A 20,012-nucleotide genomic window follows, 5' to 3' on the forward strand; every position below is an offset into this window, starting at 1 on the left:
TGCTTTTGTCTCTATTTTATTCTTTGCTATAAGGGATGGGTTTTGGGGAAGGGAAAAAGGAGCATAAGAAATATAGGTGATGTAAAAAATATTTTTCAAAAGGTACACACCTCCCCCTCCCCTAGACCAGCCTGTGAACTCCCCAGAAAACTGAGTTTGTAAACCACTGATCCTCTCCTCTCCTCTCCTGTCCTAATTACAGAGGAGCTGTGCCAATGTGCATCATTATAAAAGAGAAATTTTTGGAGGGAAAGAAAGGGCACAGGGGATGAGCATGTATTAAGCACTGACTATGTACCACACTGTGTGTTAAGACCTTTACAAGCATGGCCTCATTTGATGGGGCCTGATTTGAAGGGAAGATAAGTGCAGCACTAAATGGAGAAGCTGAGGGGCAGGAGGGGAAGAGGAGATAGTAAAAGCCTGTGGAGCCCAGTGGTACCCAGAGATGCTCTCACCTTATCCCGGCACAGAGATTCAATGAGGGCATCAGCTTCCTCCATCCTCCCGTACATTACCAGAGCAATGCCAACAGCAAGGCCCCGTAATATCTTCTCATGCTGGGTCTCCTGGGCATAGCCAACCATGTCCTCAATGGCCTGGGCATTTTTGGAACCCAGCATGACCAGGCCCAGGGCAAGGCCAGCTGCTTCTCCTGGACATTGAGAAGCAATCTGTTAAGAGCTTGTATTTAAGAGCTAATATTCATCATGTACAACTTGAGATGAAAGGTATGAGGAAGGGAGCAGGATGGACTAGCTGTCCCTAGGACTCTTTTCAAACATTCTGTAGCAAAGAAAAGGCCTGGGCCACCCACCTGCAGACCCTTTATGTCTGACAAGTTCACTTTTGCACTTTAAATCCTATCCTTAAGTTTTGACAACTTCTGAATCCTACAATGGTTTTCGGAGTGGGGAGATTTAATTCTCAAAATTCTCTCACTATGGCTCAGTGATCAGAGTCAAGCCACAGGGAAAGCAATCAAGAGACATCACGCCAGTGAAACCTTGCGTGTTCCTATCCCACCCCATCTCATCCTTTCCTGTTCCATCCTGTCCCAGTCAGCTGGCCAACAGACACACAGGACCATGCTGGTTTAGACAGACCCAAATTAAGCTGGAAGAGTGATCCCCTTGCTCTGCCAATACAAATGGAATAGGGAAAGGCAATTTCCAACCTTCCTGATTTCTAAGATATTTACATTTTCATACAATGGGAAGAATAAATCAAGAGTTATTTCTTAATCTGTCAAAGTTCACAGAGAAGCAATCTAGCTCAGAGGAAAAAAGCGGGTCCCAACATCGAGAAGTGGGTTCAGGTCCTGGTTCAGTCATATCTGGGGTGGGGTGGGGGGGGTGGTGGTGTGTGTGACTGAGGAGAAGTCACTTAATCAAATCCTCCATGACCATCAGGCAGGTAAGTTGCCAAAGATAAGCTGGGTGCCTGAGCTCTCTCCACCAATGAAATGGCAGGTCTGATTTAAAACAGAAAAAGGTTTTTGGCTTCAGAGCAGGGTTTATGTGTGGGCCATAGAACTACTCATTGGGCAGCAACAAGCTGGGAAAAACTAGGGGCCCCTGCTCGGAATCCTACACTTAAATAAATAAACACAAGATTACACAAACCCCAATTCTGTTGAAATAAGTGATCAAAATAATAAATACTCCAAGTCTGAGGAGCCCTTGACATCTATGTGGATTCCCCAGGGACTGCGGACCCCACCAAGGGCCCCAGCTGCATGCTCTTGAGAAAAGTACAGCACCTGTCACAGCATCATCCTGGTACAGGTTTGTCTTCAGCAGATCATAGACGTCCTGTCGGGCTGTTCCCATCGCAGCCAAACCGAGGCCCAAGCTGCCGCCATGCCGGACAATCTAGGGAAAGAAAAGGTTCTCTTTACACTGGGCCCTCCTCATCCAACCTTAGGAAGCTTTCATTAAAAGAAACACAAATAACCCATACTATAAGACAGAGAAATAGCCTGAAGGATGTTAGCCTTGCAGAGTCAGCGCAGACCAAGTAGCTAAGAACTGCTCCACAGGGAAACAGATCTGGGAAACTCTCACTAGCTCCATGAATGGAATAGGAAGCCATGAGCTCAAATCCTGCTTCAGACACATCTTAGTTGTGTGACCCTGGGCAAGTCACTTCACTACCATTTGCCTCAGTTTTCTTATGTTTGCAATGGAGACGTAACAGCCTCCACCTTCAAGGATAAGAGCCAGTGATTTGTCTGGGGTCAAAAAGCCAGGATGTGACAGAGGCAGGTCTTGACCCCAGGTCCTCCTGGCTTCAAGGCCAGTGTTCTAGCCAATCAATGGGTAGGGATGTGCCTAGGCATACATAGATGTATGTCCACACACCCATATTCATGACTGTCTGCACATATATGTGTATTTATACACTCCTATTCATGTATGTGTTTGTGGTATGTGTGTAGACATGTTTTTAAATGATCTAGTGCCTTGTTTTCAAGGTAAAAGGAATGAGAGATGAACTTTTGGGTTTTATAGGAAAGAAAAAATCAGCCAGAATCAGTTATAAAACGACACGAGTAAGGAATCAATCATTTTCTGGGGACTTCACTTCCCCATGAGCTGCTTGGCCAGGACTGTCTTTAAGTCTTCATCCTCCTGATAAGCAGGCACTTACGTCATTGCTGGCGTTCTTGAGCTGGTTAAGCAGGTAATCAATGATGTCACCACCATGATTGGCATGAATGAGACCCAGTGCATAGAGACCTCCACCCTCCTGGTAGGCTGAGCCGGGAGAGGTATCCTTGGGGAGGTAGGTTGCCATTAACTGTAGCGCTTCCTTCTCATGACCCTGTAAATTAAATAACAAAAGCATTAAGGGAAAGTCTCCCGCTTTAGGATGTTCCCACTACTACGGATATCTGGCAGAATTATCTCTTTCTAGAAAAGACAGTCCTTTCCTTAATTTAACAAGCCCTTATTAAGCTCTATGTCCTGTGTAAGCAGACTGGACTCTGTTCTCAAGGCAACATAAAGCCAGAAAGGAGCTCCTCCACTCCCTCAGAGAACCAGAAAGCTGATGGCTTCGATCTGGGGCTGTGGGGGGATGAAGGGAGAACCTCTCACCTCACTGGCCTGGGGGTACTCCCCATACCAATGCCGGTCTGTGAAAGGGAATTCTTTATTCCCTTTGTCTATTCTGAGTTAACACTTTAGTTAACACTACTTTAAGTACCCCTACTTAGATTGTGAAGACAGGACTACCTCTCCTTCTGTCTACTTTTGAACTGAATCAAAAAAAAAAGATTGAACACCCTACTTAGTATTAGGTGAGAAGCTAGCCAGGTAGTTGGAGAACTCACAAGTCACTTACTTAGACAGCTGACCCTTTTAACTCAGTTCCAAACTTGTGAATCCCATGATCAGAATTTACACCCTTAGAAACTCAATCAGCCAGGAATTTGTGAACCCTTTTGATGAGTATTCACGCCTTCGGGAGGTGAGAAGTGATTCCCACAAGCTCTGCCCCAAACTGTGACTGGCTCTCGTGAAGAGGGGCAGGTAAGCTGCCAAAGATAAGCTGGGTGCCTGAGCTCTCTCCACCAATGAAATGGCAGGTCTGATTTAAAACAGAAAAAGGTTTTTGGCTTCAAAGCAGGGTTTATGTGTGGGCCATAGAACTACCGGCAGCAACAGGCTGGGATAAACTAGGAGCCCCTGCTCGGAATCCCAATATTCGAGCTCCCAGACATGGAGGCTGCCAACCAGAGACTGATAAGATGATGAAAAAGTGACTTAGTACTACTTGCTGCTCCTCAGTGTAACACTTGGGTGCCTGGATCACAAGAGGGGAGGTGGGACATTTACTAGCAAAGACAGAAGACGGTGGAGGCCATTGAATGGCAGTTCTTATAGGGTGGGGACTTTCAAATTCTTGCCTCTGTTTCCTCAGTCCATGGTGCGGCACCTCACATAGAGCAGGCATTTAATACCTGGTTGTTTGAAGAACCTACTATAAAACAGATGACCACCTCTATAACTTAGGGAAGATAGAGCAGATGACACTTGTTTTTTAAAACCCTTAGAATCAGTATTGATTCCAAGGCAGAAGAGCGGCAAGGGCTAGGCAATGGGGGTTAAGTGACTTGCCCAGGGTCACCCAGCTGGGAAGTGTCTGAGGATAGATCTCAACCTAGGATCTCTCATCTCCAGGCCTGACACTAACCAATCAGCCATCTGGTGACCCTGAGACTACCCTTTCAGATGGATGTATCTGTGGAGAGAAATACGGGAAGTTCATTCACAAGGACTGGAGCCCACTGCACACAATTCCAATGCCAGAGGTCTTCTCCGGGGCCCTTTTCAGTCAGCAGTGGGTAACAAAGTGTGGGGACCATTAACTTGGTTATGCTTCACATTTATTTTTCAACCCCAAGCCCAAAGGCCAGTTGCTGGAGGGTATTTCCCAGGCTGCACTCACCTTGTGAATCACTCCCAGACTGGCAGTTGCAGTGAACTTTGCCCAGTTCGTGGCTCTGGCCAGCCATTCCAAATTATCTCTGCAAAACAAGAAACGTCATTCAGGTTGGCCAAAATATGAATTTAGAGGAATGCCTTAATGCTCTGTTCAAGGCCTTTAGAAAACGGCTTTAAACTGCTTGAAGAAGTCTCTCAGGGAAAGCCAAGCCTGATCTTTCAGTGCCACTTTCCTTCCAGATAATCATAAAGCCAGGCACTCACTTGATGGCCTGCCATGTTATCCCCTGCAATGATGAGCAGACATTAATGTTCTCAACTCTGCAGTTTTTGCAATCATGTGTCCTGGAAAGGCGCTAAAGAATTCCATGTAAACGCACATCTTGGTCTTTAGCACAAATTTTGCTGTTGGGCCTTAATTATTTACTTGACCACAGTTCCTTCTGCCTCCCATCAGAGCCCCTCAGAGGCCACAACCATGATCAAAAAAAGTAATATTTTAGTTCGTGCTTCACAGAGGGGCAGGTTTGCACAACACAGAAAATACGATGGGATTCCTCTACAGAGGAAACAAAACCCCATCAGAACTCAGAGCCTCGTAATTTCAAAGCCTATAATTCAAAGGGCTTTGCAAACATCGCCCCAAAAGGAGCTTTTATTCACTTCTTTTTTTGGATCAAGTTCCACTTAGGAAAACCAATGCAGCCCAATCTCTGTTCCAGCAGCCTTGAGCACACACTCACCTGAGGAACTGATCGCTTGTCGTCCCACAATGCATGAATGAGTTGGCTATGACTGTGGCCGTGTGACAGACGGAGTTCCGCACCGCGTCCTGGGGAAGCAAAGCCAGAGCTTTATCTAAGACAGACAATGAGCACAATGGAACAAGGGGAAAAGACATTTCTTTGTAGAAATTAGCTAGCTGCTTCGAAAACACAAGTATTCCTTTAACAGCAGGGTTGAATCTAATCTATTCATTATAATTTGAAAAAATTATCCCTTAATTATAAGTGCTTTTACAGTCTGCGAAGCACTATGCTCTCAACCCTATTAGCTAAGAAGGTAGGACATACATCTTCATCACTATTTTACAACTGGGGAAGTCGAGGCTCTACGAGATTAGTGACTTGCCCATGGTCATCAAGCTGAGACTAGGTCTTGGGTGCTTTGACTGTTCAGACAGCAGATCCCCTCTAGCAGGGGGAGGAAGCAGTCATCAGCCAAAAGCTGACATCTGTAGACCATAATCTCCCAGGTCCAAACAGCTGCCTCATAATCAAAAACATGCACAAAGCCTCAAAACAAGAGGTGAAATTTCGGTCTCACATTATGCTAAACTCACCCATTACAAAGTCCCTCACCGTTGGTGAAAGACAGAGGCTGGACCTCTCCTTGCAATCGTATGATATTTTTAAACTGTTACAATCTTGATAGTAAAGCAGGTTCTTAGTCCACGGCTCACAAACTTAAAAAAATCCCCAAACACTTTGCTAAATATATTCCAACCAAAGTGGCTTCCTCAGTGCATGTTACTTTATGCAGCAGTTAGAAACAGTATTCGGAGAAAGGGTTCCAAGGCTTCACAACCCAGAAAAGGCCCCAAACTCCTGACTCAAGGCCGGAAGATGCCCAGAAGGAGAAGCTACACTCATAAAGTGACAAAACCCATCGGCCACACTCGAGTAGCCGCTTATCCTACTGTCCACAACGGCTGACTACAACTTGTCAGGATTCACCAGGAAGTAAACAATTTAAGGTGTCAAAGAGCCACACGAGGGCCACACGAGGGCCATGTGTCAGATACCACAGATCAATGCCAGGTGAAGGAAGGAACGGAATCATCCCATAAATGCCCAAATATTTAAACACTCCAACTGAACTAACACTCAAGACGAACACTCTAGGAGTGCTCGAGGGAGAAAACTCAACTTTCCAAACACAACCCTTGTATTTTTGTTCATTTTGCAAATGAAAAGCCTCCAGCAAATATTAAACAACAAATCATTCCTGTGAACACAAAATAATGTCACTCCCAGAATGCGTGACTGAGAAGCTGGTTTAGGTATCAATGACCTGCAATGAGAAAGGATGGTAATTAAAACATGAATTAAATAAAGAGACTCTGTCCATGAAAACAGAGTTCTTTCCAATTATAGAAGGCCTGTTTAAAATGTAGGCTCTCCTGCTCATTACTGATGCAGTCACTGGAAAACAGTGCAGACAACAAAAATTAAATCATAAAAATGAAGAATCATTGCCAATGGATAATTAGATCATTGGATGTAAAAATAAGGCAGCTTCTGAAATTATAAGATAAATAAGAAAACAATAATATATTTGCACACCAAACTTTTCCAGAACAAGCACACATCACAGTTGACTTCACTGTGAAGAATATGAGAATTTGGACATTTAATAACAATTAAGATTCCTTACATTTCTGAGTTTTCAGATTAACCTCCCACAGACACTTTTTTCCAAATTAGTACATTTTTCCTATATTCATTACTGGAGATAATAAAGGAACAAAGCTTTCTGTAGTTTAGATGGTCAAACATCATTCTCTATCTATAGTGATATTAATTTTTTTTTGTTGATGACGATTAAGTTCATAATTTTAAAACTGATTTTCCAAAGGAGTGAGATGGCCCTGAAGTCTCCACCTCCACTAGTCTAACATTACATTCATCCTTCTGACAGTTACACAACTCTAGGTTCAGGAACGACACGCAATTTTTAACAAAGAAAGGCACATAAAAAAGATTCCATGGATCCCGAGGAACTCCTACCTTTGTGTTTTTTAGAATCATGAGGTCTGTGTTATTATTTCGTATTAAAAACTGCAGATGTAACTCAATTGCCATTTCGCCACTTAAAATTTTAATCATTTTTGAGATCTGGTCCTTGGGCTCTGGGTTCTGTAAAAATAAGAAAACACATGATCCTTTAGGCAGCCATACCTTCTGCTGCCTAGATCTAGTTGGACAAGAAGGCAAAGTAATAAATTAATTTTCCTTACCTTTAAACACTTCTTTATTTTTAGCATTCTTTTCTTTTTAAATTTTGAGTTCCAAATTCTCTCCTTCCCTCTGATCTCTCCTCTACCCACTGAGGCAGCAAATATATAAATATATATGCATATATATTTATATATGTTTAAGCCCTTATCTTCTATCTTTTAGAATAAATACTGTATATTAAAGGAATTAGAGAGGTAAGGGCTACGCTATGGGGGTTAAGTGACTTGCCCAGGGTCACAGAGTTAGGAAATGTCAAGAGGCTAGATTTAGACCCAGAACTTCCAGTTCATCAGCCCAGCTCTAGCCACTGAATCATCTGGTTACCCCTGCAAACAAACATGTTTTTTTCTGAACCACATCCCCAATCATTTCTTATGGCACAGTCATATTCCACCACAATCATACGCCACAATCCCTAACTGATGGGCTGCCACTCGAATTCCAAATCTTGGTCACCATAAGAAGAACCGATATTTTTTTTTGTACAAATAAATCTTTTTTCTTTTTCTCTGATCCCTTTGGGGCACAGTCCTAGTAGTGGTATTGCTGAGTCAAAGAGTATGCACAATTTTACAGCCCTTGGGGCCTGGCTCCAAATTGTTTCCAGAATGGCTAGACCAGTTCACTACTCCATCAAGTCATTTGTTAGTGTACCCCCTCCTCCAGCATTTGTCATTTCTGACAGTTGTTTTAATTTGCATTTTTTCATATGACTCTAGAGAGCTTTGGGCTCTTCTGAAAACTGCCTGTTCGTATCCTTTAGATTTATCCTTTGTTCAGCTTCTTCTACCATTTATCAATTGGGGAATAGCTCTCATTTTTCTAAATCTGACTCCCTTCTACACTCAGCATATATTTGAGAAATGAGGCTTTTATCAGAGAAACTTGGAGTACAATTTTTTTATATGATTCCATTGCCTATGGTACCTTTTAACAAAATAGTTTTCCTGATTAGGTCCATTTTTGCTTTTGCTACATATGAGATGATGACTGCTTCCCAGCTTTTTAAAAAAAAAAATTTTTTTTTTAATTTTTTAACTTCAGCTGAAGCCTATGAGAGTCTGCTCCAGCCTCTTATTTTATTTTATTGTGTGGTGTGGAGGAATCTTGATTAACAGATGGGCCTGATTGTTGTACAGCCTTTAGGACTGCAACTTGGGTTTTCTTGGCAAAGAACTGATCGTGAAGAAGGGACTAAGAGGGAAGAAAAAAGAAGCCTATGGTGCTATGAGAAATGATGAGAAACAATTCTGGACAATCTTGGGCAGTATGTACTGATGCAGAGGGGAGTACACAGAACCAGGAAAGAACTTAAGGTCCAGAGGGGCAGAAGGAGACCCATTTTCTCTAGACACAACCAAGAGGTAATTCTGCTTTTCTTAATAAGATTTACTTGCTACGAGGAAGGGCCTTTTTCTTTTTGTTTGTCCATTTCCAGACTCAATGGAATGCCAGCTGTCTCATGAAGCTTCTTCTCTTACTCATCTCCCCTCCTCCCCCAGCTCCAAGTAGTCTCACCCTCCCAGCCCTTCCCCATACCGAGAACCATATCACAGACACAATGAGCACATCGTGCATAGTTGTTGGAGATTATCTTAGACATAATGGAGTAAGAGTCTCAAGATCTCTTACTAGGCCATTCCAAGGTTTCCCCACAAACTGATCAGATAATGATCAACTATTGATTTTTCCCCTGATCTCCTCCCCCTAAGCAACATCCATGTCACTTTCTATTCATACTCTGTCCTTTATAGAAGATATTCCAGCGCAAAGCTATCTCGGAATCTCCATCCCTCCCCCCTAGAAGACATCTACCCTCTTATTCGGATACCTCCCAAACTTGTCCCTATTCAAGAAACCCCAGGGAAGCAATGACAAAGAGTGAAACAGCGAAACTGCGGAAGGGAGAGAAGTCTCACTTCTCTACGTTACGTTGGGAACAAGAGAGGCGCTTGGCCAAATCCCATCCGTACATCATTTGCCTCTGAGCTAACACAACTCCGGCCCCATGGAGCAGGCCACCTAGGTCAAACGCTCCTTAAGAAGTCTGGTAGAACATTCACTAGGGAGCTGCCTGGGGCCTTATAAATGGGGCCCCTGAATGGCTTGATCGCCTCTGAAGGTTGGTCTACATGAGCAGTCCAGTTCTGGCGTTTTCATAGCTCATCAGCCTGATCTTGCAGATTCTCAAACTTACTACAGCAAGGAGGTAACTTGGCATCTCTAATACCTGCCTTCATTTCTGCCATCCTGATTTAGCCAAACACCTTGAAAGGGTTCAGATATAGCATCCTGTTGCTGCTGGAGGAGCCCAGGGTTACCCGTCCATCTCTGTCTCCTCCAGAGGGAGGACATTCCCGTTGGCTCCCATGGTTACCTGGCCTGGAAAGGAGACCCTGGATGATACCAATCATTGGTGTGCGCCAAAAAATAAAATGTCTTCCCTTCTCGGGGTAATATTTTACAATGTTTCACTGTTCTCCCAGAGTTACCATTTTCTCAATATAATTTATGGATTAGGAACCAATTTCTCCTCTGCAGGGGCTCAAACCCCAATCTTGTTGGTATATTCGGGATTGTATTGTGTCTTTTTCAAAAACGTAACTTCAATAAAGGCAAAGTTCTTTAGTTTTTGTCTTTTTAGTTCTTAAGAGCTTTACTGAAGGCACAGATCATTCATAAGTAATCTTTTCATCCAGCTTATATACTCACCATTTCTGGGGACTTCCCACCGAATGTGTGGCCTGCCTTTTCTTCTGTTTCCATACTGTCACTGAAATAAAGGATAGAGGACATTTTCATCTGAAAATTGGACACGCAAAGGAATAACAAGGAAAAAAAACCTTTTCTGTAAACGATACTGCCAAATGTACATGACATCACCCTAAAGAAATAGACTCTATTTCCTGAGTCACTGAGGAAGATGGGAAACAAGACTGCTTCATTAAGGCAGAGTTGCTTAGAGAGCTCAAGGAGTCTATAAATCAAAATAGTTTTCGAACCTCTGGCTAAAACAGTGTCTTAAGTCCTAGTTACCAACGGTGGTTTACCTTCATTTTTAAAGAGCTTTAAGACACTTAGCTCTCAACCATCCCACAAGGCAGAATTTTTATTATTATACCCATTTCACAGATAAGGAAATTAAAGGCTAGGGAGGTTGGCTCCCCCTAGACAGAGTCACAGGGCCAATAAATGGCAGTGCCAAGAACAGAAACCAAACCTTTTGAGTGAATACTCATAAACACTCATATAGTTAAACAATGGCAGAAAAGAGAAAAGGGATAAGTACTAACAGCTTGTAAAAGGAATGGAGAGATGAAAAATTGAAAATGTAAAAGGTGGCAAAAGCAGGTCTTTTTCCAAATGTGCTTTTCACTCATGTCCATTATATACTTCAGCCCTTCCTCACACAGCAGACCACTGCCAGGCTGTCTCCCCAACAGTGAGGAAGGAAGGCAAGTCCCTCAGCCTCTCCACTCCTCATCTGTCATGTCTGTGACTTGGCCTCAACAATCACTAAATTTGCTTCCCTTTGCAGAGCCAGGATTTTCAGGGTGTGCCAAATCCAAGCACAGCTCACGCCTAACTTCTGCCCAATTTCACCCTTCCCCTGCCAGGCTTCCCCTCCCAGAACTGCCCTCTCCTGGGGGCAGCTGGGTAGCTCAGTGGATTGAAAGTCAGGCCTGGAAACGGGAGGTCCGAGGTTCAAATCCAGCCTCAGACACTTCCCAGCTGTGTGACACTGGGCAAGTCACTTGACCCCCATTGCCCACCCTTACCACTCTTCCACCAAGGAGCCAATACACAGAAGTTAGGGGTTTAAAAAAAAAAAAGAAAAAAAAAAGAATTGCCCTCTCCTTCTGCATTCTAAGGTGATGTCTGGACAAACCTCGGACACTTCAATGAGATCATGCAGTACATGGAAGTGGCTTCCTATCTGTGCCTGTCTGTCATACCCTAATTAGCCAGAGTGGGCCTTTGGCATAGATGTTCTGAAGAAGTTCCCACCTTTCCTTCTCGGCCCCAGGAACGGTCCCTGTGTTGGTTGAGCCGGGCACAGAAGCAATGGGGGTGCCAACAGTACGGAGATTCTGAATCACTGAGGACAGGAACTGCTGGCTGGCGCTCTCGTACAGGTCAAAACAGATCTGATAGGCCATGAGGAGATTGTCCTCTTTGACCAGCTTCTCCAAGATGTCACTCACAGCCTGAGGGTCATCTAAGAAAATCAAGCACTAAAATGGCCAAAGAAAAGAAATAAGAAATGCTGAGATGGTAAATGAAAGATCAAGTCACGAGGCAGCCGCCACACCAACAAATCTACCCTCGAGGAAAGCATGGCCCTTACTTTGGCCACCAGGATTAATGCAGTAGAGGCAAAAGAGCTAGGTTTTCTTAAGCTTCTGAAGAACTGAAGTCTTTTTTCTATCTTAATACAGAGTTGACATCCTGGAGCCATTAAAAAGCTGGTCTCAAAGCCCCTTCAAGAAGGCAGGGCTCAGAGACCCTCTGTGACCCATCCCAGCTCTGGGGACCTGGCAAAGCCATTTACCCTCTCAATGATACAGTGTCTAGGCCCCGATACTAAAGAGGAGCCAACCTATCCTGGTTTAGAGTTTCCTCACTCAAACAGCAGTTCTCTAGACCAAGGAAATCCCAGGCCCAGATCGTAGTCTTCCTTGTCTGCCATGACAGATAATGAAACAACCCAAGATTTGACAACGTCTAAAGGCCCTCAAAAGCTGTAACTTTTGTAAAAAGGAACTTTAATTAAGCAGCCACTCAAGAATCCCTTTAGTTTGATACCTCACAACCATGTGATCTGTAGTAAGAATATGTGTGTGTCACCTGATTGAGAATGTGGTCCCAGGGCAGTATGTGAAACAGTTTTAGGTGGGTGTTGTCATAAGCGTGTTACTATATTAATCCTAAGTGTGTGAATCTATTTTAAACTGTACTTTATATCAAACTAATTCCTGTGACAGGTTACAGAGACCAGAATGGTCTGGGAGGCCAAAAAGGTTTCCCATAGCATCGTGGAGGTTGGGGATTTCTCAGCAATGGGAGAAGGGATGTACTACTCAAGAATGACCCTTATAACAAGCCCAGGCTAAAGTGTCCTACCCTGTCCGTGACCTGTAAGTCAAGTCCATCCCCCATACTCTGTTTTTGCCTTTAAAAATCTGTCAAGAGTTGATGATGAGGGAGCTCAGATTCAGTTGAGGAATCTGCAGCCCGAACTTGTCCGCCCAAATCAAGTCAGACTGGGCTCCGAGTTCTTTGCCCAGCCTTTGGCTTTTGCTTTTAAGAGTCCACTATGAGGATGGAGCAGACAGAAAGCCCTTTACCGAGGAGTCAAATTAGACTCTCCCTCCAGGGCAGCTGCCTGTCCATGGCTATCCCTTACTGTCCACTCTGGTACCAATCGCACCTAAGTCACTAGATTTTTCCTAAATAAGATTTCTGATGTGTCTCCCTCTCCTGTCTACCTCAGAGGCTTATTCTCCAGGCCACTTGGGCTTTAAATTCCTAGAAAAAGCACCTGAGCACCTCCCAACTCTCAGAGCTAAGACAAGGACGGCTGTCACCAAAGAAGCCCGAGTCGCTTCCTTCCCACTGGACAGGGAGGCCGGCAGAAGCTGCCATCTGCCCCACGCTGGCAGGCAATGGAGGGCATCGAGGAGTTCTTGAGGTTACCAAAAAAGACAATTCCTTCAGACAAAGGAAGCAGACAGCACTCTGAGCGAACCTGTTAGGATGTCTCCATTGTCTGTGGTCCAGTGTGTCCCTAGTGATCATTAGGGAACTAGTGACTTTCAATCCGCGAAAGGCTAATGGCATTGGCTGGCCTTCGTGGCAGCAGATAAAGACAGACGGGGGGACAGAGGGAGCCCGTTACCTGGCAAACATTGATGAAGTCCGGCTTCTCCAGGTTCATGTAAATTTTAACCAGAACTCTCAGCACTCTGTTACGGAACTGTTTATTCTGCATCAGAGACATGCACAGCTTGAGGCTGTAAGCCAGCATGCCGGGGACGTCGCTCTGAAAGAGACCATAGAACACTGTGTCTTTATGGGTCACTTAGAAACTGGAGCAGACAGTCCAATGTGGCTTCGCTCTGACCCAAGGTGGAGCAAACACTTGGCCATGCAAAGCAGATGAGTTTTCTGGCCTTCTTGCCAAGGCAGCGGAAGGCTTGACTGCTTTAATATCAACATTTTTATTTCATCATTATATATGAAAATCACCTCCAAGTAAGTCCTATAACTTTTTGCCTCATGAATACACTTTTCTTTGTGACTGAGAGACGCCATCCTGCACCTCTGTGTGAATGGTGATGATGCCCAACAACACTGCTCCCAGGGCTCCTAAGGCTGGGCAGGGACGGAGGGGTCGAGCCTTTGGGCCTTCCCTTTCCTTCTGTGGGTCACAGACCTCGGGGCTATCAAGGACCGCCTTCTAACCTCTCAGCTGTCTGACAAAAGTCTGTGCGTCCCCGGTGAGCCTGAGTGGCATGATCTAACCTTGGGCTGCTTCCAGAATACAGAGCTGAGTGTCACTATAGTCCCCTTGTCAGACCGTAGGCAGAGGAAGGACTATGTTCAGTTCTGGGTCAGAGGAAAATTTAAGGATGCGACTGCAGCCAAAATTCCTGGAATCTCCTGCCCAGTAACCTCAATCTTCTGGCGACTGCTAGAGCAGGACCCACAGAAGAAGGAACTAAGAGAACCCCTCATTTGGGGTTTCTCCCAGCTATAAGTAACTAGCACAGAAGAGTGCCCATACACGGACTGTAATCTGCACTGCAGATCTCAATTGCTTTGCCATAAACCTGGCCCTCTTCTGCCCTTCCCTATTTTGGGGGAGGGTCATCACCTTTCTGGAGTCTCTAATTCTCCTTTTCCTCTTTATCCCTGACTCCACAATCGCCCTCTTCAAAGATATCCATCCTCTCTGTAACGGATGCCTCAGATGGCATCTCTGAAAACGGCCTCTCTGAAAACGCTGACCCTGTTTGCTGTGCGGACATTTCCCCTCTCCTCTCCAAGCTGAGAACAAGATATGGAAGTGTGTTGTCTGTGAAAACGTTCTGACTGGATGCCTCCCCTGCCCCAAGCCACCTGGGAGTGCTCTTTTCTACACATGTGAGAGCCCTGAGGGTGTGCCATCAAAACTTCTCAATTCTTATTTAGTTATATTGGACTGTTTTACCTTCTTCCTTTTGAGGCTTTATTTTAAGTGTGGCTTTCTGGGAAAAAAGGAAAGAATTAAAAAGGAAGAAGGAACATAGCAGGAGATGTAGATAATGTAAAAACAAAAGAGATCACTGAAAATTTATTATTTTTTAAAAACCCTTACCTTCCACCTCAAAATTAATATTAAGTGTTGGTTCCAAGGCAGAAGAGCGGTAAGGGCAAGGCAATGGGGGTTAAGAGCACAAAAATAGGCAGAGTCTGAGGCCAGATTTGAACTCAGGACCTCCTATTGCCAGGCTTGGCTCTCAATCCACTGAGCTACTTAGCTGACCTGAAATTTTATTAAAAAAAAAAAAAAAAGTTCTTATTTCCTCCACTTGGGCCAGATTATCTTTATTAGGCATAATATTTAGCTATTATGACAACTAAAATCAGGTGATAAAAACAATTAACCTTAAAACCAGGGTTTGAAATCATTATAGCAAAAATTTCAAAAATACTGGCAGCTTGGGGCAAGTGTAACACAGTAAATTGAGTCAGGAGAAACTGGACTTCAATCTGGCCCGCTCCACTTTCCATCCATGTTATCCTGAACAAGTCACTTAACAATCCCAATTGCCTAGGCCTTGCCACTTCTCTGTCTTAGAATTCATACTAAGACAGAAAGTAAAGGTAGAAAGAAAAATAATGGCAGCTTATTCAATCTGACTGCTTTCATGAAAAATATCATTATTAATATTAGAGCATAATAAAGTGGGAGCAAAAAGGGGGCTGTATTATTTGTAAAAAATATATATTTCTGAATGAGCAAATCATCTCTTCTATCCCTTTAAAATCCGATTCATAATGGACATAATTATCAGTATAGTGGGACACGAATATAATTTCTAAGTAAGCATGTGTATACTGGCAGGGTGTGCTCCTCACTTTCTGGCTGAGCTGACGAGGGCAAGGCATTAGGTTCAGCACTGACATGGCCAGCTGCCTAGGAGTGTGGGGAGGGGCATCAGGTTACTGAAAGACGGAGAAGCTGGCCCAGATGGTATAAGCAGGACCAAACTCCCATGCCATGCTTACTGCAGTAGGCCTGGGAGTGGTCCCTGCACTTCCAGCCTGGGCAAGCAAGGGCGACCAGGGCTCCGAAAGGAAAAAACTCTGTCCCACCTCGGGTGCCAGAGAAGTCCAAAGACTCCTGACAGAGGCCTCCATGCTTACTTTCTGGGCTTTGTGCACCTTCTGGAAATGTAAGGCATCGCTACTGCACAGTGTCCCCCAAAGACAGTGAAACAAACCAGGTGAATGGGTTGAAAGAAGCGCTGGGAGCAGAATTCCCAGGTGCTCAAGCCAAGAGCTGTGCCACTCCGCTGTGGCGTGGCCTAGAGTGGGCCTTGGATCCGGGAAGGCTTGGGCTCAGGTTCCATCTTTGACACAAGCTGTGTGACCTGGAAACTCTCTGAATGGCTGAAAAGGCACCCGTGCGCAGGCAGGAGCAGGTCCTCACAGGGAGCTCCCAACACCAATGAGTCACAAGACTTGGCCTCAAACTCTGGGCTGGACCTTCTTGGCTCTGGGAGCCCAGGCCATTCCTGACCCTCCTGGCCTCAGGCTCCTCTTCTGCCCAATGGGGGCACAAAGAACCACATGGTCTCACCGCTAGGAGACTTTCAGGGAGATGCCACACTCACACACAGTGCCTGCTTGGGGAAGGCCCTTTGTGCTAGGTAGCTAAGTGGTTACTAGGTGGTACTAAGGTGTGACACTAAGTGAGAGTTGGAACTCTCTGGACAAAAACCAAAACCCCAATTCCAAATTCTACAGGGGCTTGGGGGAGGGAGGCAGGGTTGGGGGAGGACACCAAACTCAATTTACACATCAATCATTTTCTGAGGGAAAGACAACTCAACCCCTGGGGAAATCAGGGAAGGGAGCTTGGCTGGAAAGTTCAGGATTCTGAGGCAAAGATGAGAACAGAAAGACCCTCCATGTGGCAAATGCCCAGAGATGGGAAATAGCATGTCAAGTTTGAGCAAAAGCTAGAAGTCCAGTCTGGCAGGAGGTCAAGGGCAGGAGTAGCATCCGGAATGCCATGATCAGCCCCTGGATTGAGGTGTGAAGCCTGGAGACCAGGAGGCCATTGTAAAAGGTGCTGGCGGGGACAGAGGTGAGAGATGCTGTTGGGACCCTTAAAAAGCTGGCCAGCTAAAGCCATCACCAGTCTCTTCTATGGAAGTACTAGCTCAGCCAGGGCTTTCCTACCAAATTACAAGAGATGTAGTTGAACCCTCTTTGGGAGAAATTCCAACACTGTAGCTTTCTACTGGGGACCGAGGCTTTCCTGAATCAAGGCTGACCATCCTGCTAATGAGAGAGACCGCTGGCATAACGACAGAAGTCTGCACGAGACCTTTAACTCTGGCCTATCGATGCAGACCACGGCTGCCAGGAGCCCTCTTGACCCGGGGAGCCTCACAGGCTCCATTTGGTGAGAAACATTACGAGATGAGAACAAGTATAACCCTAATACACACGGACCAGGAGCGGACCAGAGCTAGCCTTGCCTCGCAATCCAAAGAGCACAAAACATTTTCAGCAAAAATAATAAAACAAATATATACTTTAGAATAAGTTCTCGATTCTCATCTCACAACTCAGCTTGAGTTTTGATCTCTCCCCCTCGAGCCCCCAACGACAACGAGGACACGTCCCTACCGACTCCAATATGGTCTTCTCAAAGACGTCCAGCCTGCGGGTCTCCAGAGCAATGCCGATGGCCTGCTTGTACTTGTGATCGTCCAGACATCTCTGGAACATCTTGTTCACGATCCCTTCCAGCCTCTCGTCCACGGGCTTCTTTTCCCCCTCAGGCAGCTCGGCATTCTCCACGCACTGCTTGGTGTAATGGTCGATGCATTTGGCTGGGGAGGGAGACAACAACCTTGGTGAAGCCCTGCCGTTGCTCATGGGGAGCACGCGCAGTGTCTGAGTCTGCACCCCAGCAGCTGAGGCGTGTCTCTAAGAAAGGAGCTTATGTGGGGTGGCTGTTTCTGCAGAAGCTGTCTCGTCTGTCTTTCGGACACACACCAGGCTCCCTTCAAAGCATCTGCCCTGACTTCTGAGCACACTGACATTCAATTCAAGAAACACTGAAGGGCCCACTAGGTTCCACGCCCTGGGCTAGCCACTGAGCGTATGAAGCAAAAAGCTGGCGTTCTCCTGGAGGGAAAAGACAGCATGGGCACAGACCTCTATGAGCGAATCCAAAGGGGAACCGGCACCCACAAACTGGGACGATCAATGCAGGGTCGACACTGAAGCCTGCAGAGGGTGACTAGACCTCACGCTGCTGTCAGGCCACTGGGGCTGAATGGAGCAGCATGTACTGAGACTGGAGAGGGAGAGGAAGTTGCCTCCAGGGGGCTTGGGAGGCCATTCTTTCAAGACAACAGGCAGTCCCAGAGGGTTTCTGAGTAAAGGAGTGACATGGATGAATCCAGTTTTGGAAATAGGAATTTGGCAGCTATGCCTGGAAACAGAGAGAGCAAATAGGAGGCTACTGCCATAGTGCAAGTGAGAACTGATATAAGAGGAGAATGAGGGGAGCGAAGAGGATAGACAAGATAGCGGGAGGTAGAATCCACAAGACTGGATAAGTGACAGCGTATGGGGTGGGGAGGGATGAGAGAAAGGAAAGTGAAGGATGGTTTTCAGAATACTAACTTGGGTAACTACAAGAATGAGGATGCAGTCGACCACCAGAAACAGGGGGAAAAGGCTGACATAGAGGTCTGGGGGGGAAATTGCTGTTTTAGACATTTTGAGTGAAATATCTCTGGGACCATCTGTTGGAAATGTCTAACAAGTGATGGCGCTGTGAACTGGTCTAGCCATTCTGGAAAACAGTTTGGGACTCGACTCCCCCAAAGTTACTCAATTGTGCCTAGGCTTTGACCCAGTAAGAGCACTACTTCTCCCAAAAGAGAACAAAAAAAGAAACAAAGGACCCAAAGGAATAAATATATTTCTGGCAGCTTTTTCTTGGAGCAGAGAACTGGAAATTAAGGGGTGCCCATAAACTGGAGAATGGCTAAAGAGTTGGAATCAAACATTATTGCTCTGTAAAAAATGATGACACAGTTTCAGAGAAACCTGAGAAACATTTGCAAACCCATGGAAAGCAAGTGAACAGAACCAGGAGAATAATTTAGACCAGGACAACACTGTGAGGACAATGACTGGAAAGGATTCAAGAACTCTGAGGACAACAGCCAACTCAAAAGGACCCATGATGAAGTGCACCGCCCACCTCCCATTTTCAGCCATGTTGTCAGTCAGAGGTGATGAGATGCAGGACAAGACTTACCTGTCAGCACATGGGCAATGAGGGGGCAAATCTGTTTTGCCTGGTTGTGCCTATTATTTATTACAAGGGTTTTGTTTATTCATTTTTTTAAATGGGGAGGAACTGAAAGGCGCTTTTAATTAGAATTTTAAAAATAAAATGGGAGAGGACCTATTTGTACAAAAATATTTACAGCTGCGCTTTTTATGGTGGCAAAGAATTGGAAACTAAAGGGATGTCCCTCAATTAGAGAATGGCTGAACAAAATGTGGCGGTATATGCTTGTGATGGAATACTATTGTGCTAAAGCAGTGGTTCCCAAACTTTTTTGGCCTACCTCCCCCTTTCCAGAAAAAATATTACTTAGCCCCATGGAAATTAATTTAAAAAACTTTAATAGCAATTAAAAGGAAAGATAAATGCACCTGTGGCCATCACTGCCCCCCGGATAACTACAACACCCACCAGGGGGTGGTGGCGCCCACTTTGGGAATCACTGTGCTAAAGGAATGATGAACAGGATGACTTCAGAAAGAACTGATAAGGCCTATGTGAACTGATACAGAGTGAAATAAGCAGAACCAGGAGAACATTATACACAGTAACTGAAATACTGTGGGATGATCAAATGAGATAGATTTTGCTACTACTCACAGCAATATGATGAGAAAGGACAATTCTAAGGGCTTATGAGAAAGAATGCTATCCACATCTAAAGAAAGAACTGTTGGAATAGAAATGCAGTTGAAAACACATGATTTATCACTTGTTTACTAAAGTATATGATTTAAGGTTTGGTTTGATAAGATTACTCTCTTGGGGGTGGCTCAGTGGATTGAGAACCAGGCCTGGAGGCCAGAGGTCCTAGGTTCAAATGTGGCCTCAGACATTCCCCAGCTGTGTGACCCTGGGCAAGTCACTTGACCCCCATTGCCCACCCTTACCACTCTTCTGCCTTGGAGCCAATACATGGTATTGACTCCAAGACGGAAGGTGAGGGTTTAA

The 20,012-nt window shown here is 45.1% G+C and overlaps 1 protein-coding gene across 1 annotated transcript in view; it reads right to left on the reverse strand.

The window, feature by feature from the left end:
* The window catches only part of PSMD1 (proteasome 26S subunit, non-ATPase 1), a 101,954-nt gene that overhangs the window by 71,663 nt on the left and 10,279 nt on the right, over positions 1–20,012 (reverse strand). Inside the window, exons 5-14 of the mRNA XM_044673280.1 lie at positions 17,378–17,583; positions 13,371–13,514; positions 11,480–11,706; positions 10,184–10,244; positions 7,241–7,369; positions 5,195–5,283; positions 4,456–4,534; positions 2,653–2,826; positions 1,763–1,874; positions 459–655 (exon numbers count right to left, since the gene is read on the reverse strand). Coding sequence (XP_044529215.1) covers positions 459–655; positions 1,763–1,874; positions 2,653–2,826; positions 4,456–4,534; positions 5,195–5,283; positions 7,241–7,369; positions 10,184–10,244; positions 11,480–11,706; positions 13,371–13,514; positions 17,378–17,583 — 1,418 coding nt within the window. The remainder of the gene's footprint in view (positions 1–458; positions 656–1,762; positions 1,875–2,652; positions 2,827–4,455; positions 4,535–5,194; positions 5,284–7,240; positions 7,370–10,183; positions 10,245–11,479; positions 11,707–13,370; positions 13,515–17,377; positions 17,584–20,012) is intronic.

The sequence above is a fragment of the Gracilinanus agilis genome, chromosome 4, assembly GCF_016433145.1.
Source record: "Gracilinanus agilis isolate LMUSP501 chromosome 4, AgileGrace, whole genome shotgun sequence".
Taxonomy (NCBI): Eukaryota; Metazoa; Chordata; class Mammalia; order Didelphimorphia; family Didelphidae; genus Gracilinanus; species Gracilinanus agilis.